Source organism: Heliangelus exortis, chromosome Z (genome assembly GCF_036169615.1).
Source record: "Heliangelus exortis chromosome Z, bHelExo1.hap1, whole genome shotgun sequence".
NCBI classification, from domain to species: Eukaryota; Metazoa; Chordata; class Aves; order Apodiformes; family Trochilidae; genus Heliangelus; species Heliangelus exortis.
The window spans coordinates 67,856,903-67,864,796 of record NC_092454.1 but is presented as its reverse complement, the minus strand read 5'-3'; the positions used below and the strand labels follow the sequence as shown (position 1 = coordinate 67,864,796).

At 37.3% G+C, this 7,894-nt stretch overlaps 1 protein-coding gene across 2 annotated transcripts in view; it reads right to left on the bottom strand.

Moving 5' to 3' along the window:
* Positions 1–260: 260 nt before the first annotated feature.
* The window catches only part of VCAN (versican), a 107,346-nt gene continuing 99,712 nt past the window's right edge, over positions 261–7,894 (bottom strand). For both annotated transcript variants that reach the window (XM_071730148.1, XM_071730149.1), the window contains exons 13-15: positions 4,779–4,923; positions 3,501–3,683; positions 261–3,044 (exon numbers count right to left, since the gene is read on the bottom strand). In XM_071730148.1, coding sequence (XP_071586249.1) covers positions 2,914–3,044; positions 3,501–3,683; positions 4,779–4,923 — 459 coding nt within the window. In that variant the 3' untranslated portion in view covers positions 261–2,913. The remainder of the gene's footprint in view (positions 3,045–3,500; positions 3,684–4,778; positions 4,924–7,894) is intronic.

Below are 7,894 nucleotides of genomic sequence, written 5' to 3'. Positions count from 1 at the left end.
CTTCTGTCCCTCTACTACAATCCCAACACGCTTCCACATGGAGTTCAAAGTTGCTCCACGTAAAGGAATCACAGCCCTCATTGTGGTGATGCCCCAATTCACAGCAGACCCAACTTTTGTGATAAGAGTGGGTGCATTTTGCAGGGCTTGGTATTGGAACATTATGGAGTTTAAATCAATTGAGGAAAAAGTCTCCAGAGCTGAGTAAAGTTCCAGCTCCATTCTCTGTCTAAATAAATAAGCATGGCTAACAGGTTGGATTTTTTTGTTGTGATTTTTTTTTTAATAAGGAATGTTGTCAGTCCTATTTTATTATGCGTAATAGAAGGAGGTGAAAAAAAAAATTCAATATAAGCACTGTATCTAACCTATTTAAAACTACAATCACAATGTTATCTGAATGCCTTACAACATTGTTTAAATCCAACAAGTAGACATGAAAACAACAAATCTATGCAGGGTTTTTTATACATATGGTGAGAAAGTTTGCAAAGTGTTAAAATATATGTTCTGTTCTGCATGTTTCTGGTACAAGGAAGTGATGTGTAGAATACTGTATATTTATGAACAGAGCCTTGACTTATACAAGCAATAATCAACTTCAAAACATACAATGTATATCTTAAAATATCCCCTAGAGCTGCTCATATAAAGTCAAATCCAGCACCTACTAAAGTTCAGCCAGCTGACTCTCTTTGACTAGAGTGGGCATTTGACTAAGCCCATGATAATTGTAAAGTTCCTGACAATCTAATTGTATTCATATGAAAAAAATCACATTGCATAGATTTAAACAGAAGACATGCAATAACAAGACAAGTCACAGTATAGCAAAACCTTGTTTCTTTGGTGAAACAGAAGCAGATATAAAAGTTACAAAGATTTTAGACTTTCATTCACAAAAAAACCAGACATTCACATTATACACTATACAAGATAATAACATAAATAGAGAAAAGTATTATGTGCATTGTCTGGGGGCGAGGGGTGGGGAATGAGCCCGCCAACACAGGGACACACTGCCACTTTGAACACATGAAGATTGGGTACACTCAGTGGAGCAGTCACTGCAATTCCTGAAGAGATATTGTTTGGAACTGTAATTACTGTTCCTAATGAGTTGTGGCAAGGTAACTCCACAGGCAGCTCTGACTAGGTATAAACTCTTACATGTTGGCTGGGTCTCAATTATTTTCCTTTCCCTTTCAACTTTTTTGCTTCATATCCCCACACTAACAAAAAGGCATAAACCTCCCATCTGTGTTTTTATTTGTAATGTTACTTTGAATGGTCATATCATAAGGAACTTACTGTTCTTTTTTATTTTCTTTTTTTATTATTTTCTTTTTTTTTCCTTTTTTTTTTTTTTTTTTTTTTTTTGTCCTGTGCCTAAAGGTGTGCAAGGCACTTTGCAGAAATAACACTCCTTTCTCAGGAAAGTTCAAAAGTTACCTTCTATGCTTAATGTACACATCCAGGTCAGTCATCAAGCTGACCAGGGTAAGAAATCATAATAGAAAACTCCTACGTACACACTGCACCAACTACAACCTGTCACCTCTGTGCACACACCTCTTTCTAGAAAGCCAAGATTCTGATTCTTCTGTAAGTCACACAGTTCTCACCCATCTAACCACAAACAAATGATCCTGTTTAGCAGGAATTTTGATCTCCAGGGAAATAGCAATTGAACTGAGAGCTGGTTCCAAAAGTGGAGCTCATGGGCTAATACTGCACTGGTGAGCTCTTTTAATCTTCTTTGCATGGGTAAAATAACATCCAATAAATTAAATCAGTATGGCTTACTTCATTTATTTATGTACGCTTCACAGCTGCAGCATCCATACACAAACATTCATTACTTTATAAAAAGATCAAAAAATGGTTATATATACAAAATTATTTACTTTTTTGATTTTTGTTTGTTTTTTACAAAAAAAAAAAATCCCCCAAACACCAGGTCTATCTCCATTTTAGAATGCAGAGACCTGTAATATAGACCTTGTGGTTAATGTTGTGAAAGAATTTTTCTTTCTTTCTTTCTTTTTTTTTCCTTGTCTTTTTTTTTTTTTTTTTTAATTCTCAAAAAAAAAAAAAGTGGCCTGGTTGATAAAGTTATTGTATTAGCACTTGGATTTTTACAGGCCCTCTTTGTCATACAGAACTCCTCCATGCAGTCCTTTCTCATGAATAGTGAAGCTGGAATGGAGAGCAGAAAAAAAAGTTCCTCATTGCAGTCCCTAGTTCATGCTTCATGACACTTTTATGTACTCTGTCTAAAGTGTGCATCACACAGACACAAATTGTACCTTAGATGGGAATTGGCGCAACTTCCTTTTAAAAAAAACAAAAAACAGTCATGTAATTTGTGTGTTTATCTTCACCTGATAATAGCAAATTTCAGTCAGTGAAGTTATTTCAACCATTTCCAGCCTAGGTAAACAACACAAAAACAACATCATAAATGACTGAAGACCTCTGAGGCCATTCTAATCATAAATATGCCTGAAATTAGTGTGACTTTTCATTTTATATACAGGATTTGAAAAACAACACACAATTAAACAACATTAAAATCATCTTATTTACATTTTCATTGGTGCTAAAATCGAGCTGTTTAAATATTACAGAAGGCTGGTATCTATCATAAAATGGTCCACACCGATGGCATATAGAAAACTAATAATATTTATAGGCTGGAAATGGTTTCCTTTTATCCCCATAAGCACTTCTCCTTTTTTTTTTTTAACTTCTAAATTTTTTGATAAACACCTTATTTTTTCAAAATTCATTGTGAATACTGCAGTCCATAGTTTCAAAACAATTTGATAATACTCCTATAAGTGATAGAAAAGGCACAGAAAGTTATGACTTTGGCTGAAATGGTGGAAATCCCCATTCACCATTTAGCTCTCAGCGCCTTGAGTCCTGCCATGTCCTGATCCAGCGATGATAATGCTTTGACGAATTTAATGATGCTCCCTTTCCTGATGAAGAATGTTTGTAGTAGTATTTCTTAGAGTAAGTCCTTTGGTATGTGGATGCTGCAATGAGAAGGAGGAAAAAAAAGGATATTAATTTAAAATTATTTAACTTATGAATGGGCTGGCTACACTTCATGCTACAGTTCCATTTATTCTTGATTAATCAGATGGTTACCAAATGATTTAACTCATGCTCATGTTACAGAAGCATCTCTTATAGTAAGTTAGACCACAGTTGCAGAGAGAATTATTAGTGCTATTAGGAATCTGTTCATTTCAGAGGCTGTGTAAGAGTGTAGCTGTTTACTTTAATAGATCTTTAGTAGAAAAAGAAAGGAACACTTTCATTAGTTTTGGAGGCCTGATGTTTTCTCGTACAGTTAAGAGTGAGCAGTATTGCTGTCATAATCTTTCATACCAGATTTAGACTCCTCTTAAAACAGATGTTCATTACTTATTAATCTTAATTAGTCTATTGTTGCTGATCCAGCTCTAGTTTGCCTTCAGTGAACTCACGATTCATGCAAGTAATTTTAGGCATATCCCATCTTCCATTTCCTTGACACCGGATGGTTGGAATATGACGCTGGATGAAACCATCTTTACAGTGATATCTAATCAGGGAGTTGATCTCATAACGAGGTTTCATCTTCCCAAAGGTTTTTGCATTTTCCACAACAGGAGGCTGTCCACAAGCAACTGAAAGGAAGAGACAAATTAACACGAAAGATCAGTTTGTGAATGCACTTCCAAACATGGCACTGGCTAAGCAAAAATGTCAAGGGACCCCAGAGAGTCTTCCAAGACACAGATCCAAATAAGACCAGGGAGATCAGTCTGTTCTGTAGTTCTCTGGTCTCGTAGACCAAATACTGTAAAGATAAAAATTGGAAAACAGAAGACAGTATGGTTAGTATTGCCTTTTTGGTTTAAATTTCTGATATAAGTTTGAGCCAAAATAGTTGTCATACTCACACAAAGAAGTAATTTTTCATTGGAAATCTGCAAAACCTGAAAGCCAGTGAAGTAATTACAGGTTTTAAATAAAAAAGCCTAATTTTCAATACTTCTCATATCCTCCTCAATAGATTATTTAAAATCACTTAAAACTGGTGGCCCAGAGAACATGTTAAGAAAAAGTACTAAATAGTTATTGGGAACAATGAAGCACACACAGGATTTTGGCTGCTCCTTTACTTTCCCAGTCTGAAGAGGGAGAGGCAATTCCTAAAGTATTGCTGTGAGCCCTTTGTAACAGGTTTCCTGTAAGTATAAGCTCCAACAGTGTATACACCAAATGTGCTTTTCAGATAGCATCAGTGACATTAACTACCTGGTTTTGCAAAAGAGGAGGACAAAAGTCAGCAGCATTTGCTGGTCAAAAAGTATGCCCGACTGAAGCCGAAAAGCCAACCACATATCAGTGGTCTACCAGTATTCTGCTGCTCATATGCTTCATAGTGATGCCATCCCAGGAAAGGAGTTGGTAATATTGTCATGGTACATAAATAAAGCAGCCTGCCAGGTACATGAATGTTTATTTTGCTGAGATCTGTGCCTAAGAAGAAATTTGTCTGATTTCACACCAATAGTTTCAACTGTGTGCACTTTTGTGCCTGACTCAAGAGCAGATTAGGTGGAGTTATAATCTGTGGATACAGAAAAGGGATGACTTTGTGAGGCTTAGTTGAGGGCTCACTGCATTAGTCAACAGAAAGTAGCTAGAACATGCCATTTCGACTTTATAAAGCTACAATTTAGAGAATTATCCTATTGTTACTGGAAACTTTGTACCTGTTCCTTTCTTGCAGGTGTAAGTAAGGTGATAATTGCATGGTACATCATTCCACTGCCCGTTCTCGTGCCATATTATAACAACACAGTCTTCTCCAGCAGAAAAGAAGCTATCTGGCTGATTTGGTCGCCAGTTCTCATATTGCTGCAAAAGAGAAGAGCAAACCCCATTATTCCCAGTATTGGAGTGTATTTACATTCCATTTTACAGAGGAACATACCCTGTTACCTTTGTTGAAATGCAGTCTCAATCATTTGATTCAAGCTGTTAAGTATGAACTAAACAAACCTAGATTTATAAAATCCTCCCTGTCTATCAACAGGTTATCTCAATGGGAAAAAATATTCTGCTCTAACTTCTCACTTACTGTAAACTGATGTCAAGTGAAAAAACCAAAATGACACAACTCAGTGCAAGCAAAATCTGATCTTAAGTGTGATGAAACTCAGATGTGAGGTGGAATTCCAGCAAATGCAGTAAATTGCCCATAACCCTCATTAGTCCACATCTACCAAATGGCAAATTACAGGCTAGCTTCTCGTATTCAAATTATTTAGTGTCTGACCTCATTAAATTAAGTCATTCAACAGGATGACATGCAGAATTAGGTGTAAAATACGAAGAGGTGTCAGTGTGTCTCCAGATTAGTGCAGCTTGATTTTTCCACTAAAAAGGCCTGCGTGGCAGACTCAGCATATACAGCAGCCTTTCAGCTTTAGAAATGATGACCCAAGTTCTGTCCTCTGTAGAAAAACTAACTTCAGACAAGTATTTATAAACCCAGAAACTGGCACGGCAGTTTTAGAAGTAGAAATCTAATTGTTGGCATATGACCAAAAAAAAAAAAAACCGAACCAAACCAAACCTGAAAACTTTCAAATGGCTGAAAAGTATTTTCAGCATTAAAAAACAAAACAAAACAAACAAACAAAAATTTATATATATATATATATATATATATATATACATATATATTTCTTAGTCCTGCACCTGGGATACACATCTGGCATATCCACTTGATTAGGGCCCATTCTTTGGGATCCAAGCTGGCAACATGAGGGTCAGCACTTATTTAGCCACACAGCTCTGCAGAGCTCAGCTCTGCATCTACCCAAAGATGTGTCCCTTCTAAGAGCTATGGATGTTGGCTGCTGGCAAGCTGCCATTTTTGGATGAAAATTTGGGAGGATTCAGTCTGGTTTTTTCCCATAATCAAGCAGAAAAAACAGAAACAAAGGGAGTGTCACAGTGATTAAAAAAATCTATGCAGTGGTCCTTCACAGGGGACACACAGCCACTGCCTCTGCAGTCAGCAGAGGGAGCATACTCCTTATCCCACTTCCTATTTCATCTTGAACAAAAATGAAGCACAGTAATTTGAGATTTGCATAGTGTGATACAAAGAAAAGTGGGACAAGATGTAGGAAACTGTTTTAGTGATTTTCTTTGGGATTTCTGTTGTGTCACTCCAAGAATTTAATGAAGGATAAAAATAGATAACTGGAAGAACTGCAATTGACATCAATGCCAGACATTAACCAGGCAGCTAGCCCCTTGTATGGTCAAAATGACACAGCTGCTGCAGTGCTTATACCTTCAGTGCTTACATCTTTCTGTATAGGGCTGGCCCATATAAATGTCATAAAAGTTTAGCTTTCTATTTTCTTAACTTTATGACATAGCCACTATTCACTGTTCATTTAGAAATAAAGTTAACATACCTCACACAAGTCCTATTTACATAATAATGAATCAAACTATGAAAAAACTGAGTTTAAATACTTAACCTTTTCTTACCACTTGTCATCTTACCCATCACACATTTTAATTATCCAAGCAATTTAACAATCATGGTCTACAGAAATTTGCTGTACATTGAATTTATTACCTCTCATAAAACATGCCCCTTTTTTTACGTGGAATTGACTTTATTCCATCACTACATTTCAGAGTTTAATAGTCCTAAACTACAATACACACTAACTCATTTGCTCAAGTCCATAATTCATCATTTCACATTAGCCTATAAATCAGACTGTGAGTTTTTCAAGCATGGTAGCCAAATACCATACCTATGAGTCAAATGGGATATGCAGGGGCAGGACAGATTGCTGCAACGCCCTGTGCAAAAGACAAAAGCAAGTTCTGTTCATATCTCCTGAGCCAGAGAGAGGAAAAACAGGGAGGAAGGAATATGCATGAGGTATATTCAAGTCGCTTAGGAGCACTCCAAGACCTCTCTTCCAAAAGGTTGCTTTGGAATGACCACTGAACCAAAGGTCTATCAACTTTTTACAGCAGAGCCATCTAAGGATGCAGGAATCTGATCACAGAAGTTGCTATTATCAATGGAGAAATCTACTGCCTGCTGAACCAGGAGTAGCTCAGTGCATGCACACACAGCAGGCTTAGGCTTGCCAAGGTTACTTCCCCAGATACCTGCTCCAGCTCCTCTACATGGGAGCCTATGGTGCACCTTCTGGAGCAACCACAAAACACAAGGCACTGGAGGGAAATGGGTGTAGGATTCACCTGAGCTGCAGGGAAGTGTTCTCAAGTGTTGCAGTGGTGGGGTAAAGAGAAAGAAGTGATCACCTCTCACTTTGACCTCAGGGTGTCTTACTATCCGACCCAGCTAAAAAGTAGGATCTGCTGATGTAAGTCATGAGCACACACTTGGCTAGTTACACTGCTCAGATGATGTGCAGCAGCTTCTTAAGATAAGACAATCCAATAGCTTTTTAAAAATATGCCCAGACATGAGGACAAACAGAAAAATTTAAAAAAGCAGCAAGGTTAATGGTAGAAAAGCTGGAGCAGTAACATCCTGACAGCAAAGGAAAGACTTCAATAAGCCTTGCAGATGTTTATTGTGGAAATGATACGAGAGAGCTGTTTCCTTCCACAGGGATCAGAGTGTGGGAATGAAGGATATTTAATGGCTATTGGGGGCGTGTGAGCTGAAGGTGCTCAGCAGCTTGCCAGCTCCCACCCTAAGCACATAGACTCCATATGCTCTTACATGCCTTGCCATAATGACTACAAAAATTGTGTTTGCTTTACTGGAAGGGCTGCAGCACAATAGCAAAGGATTATAAATATATATATCTAGGTC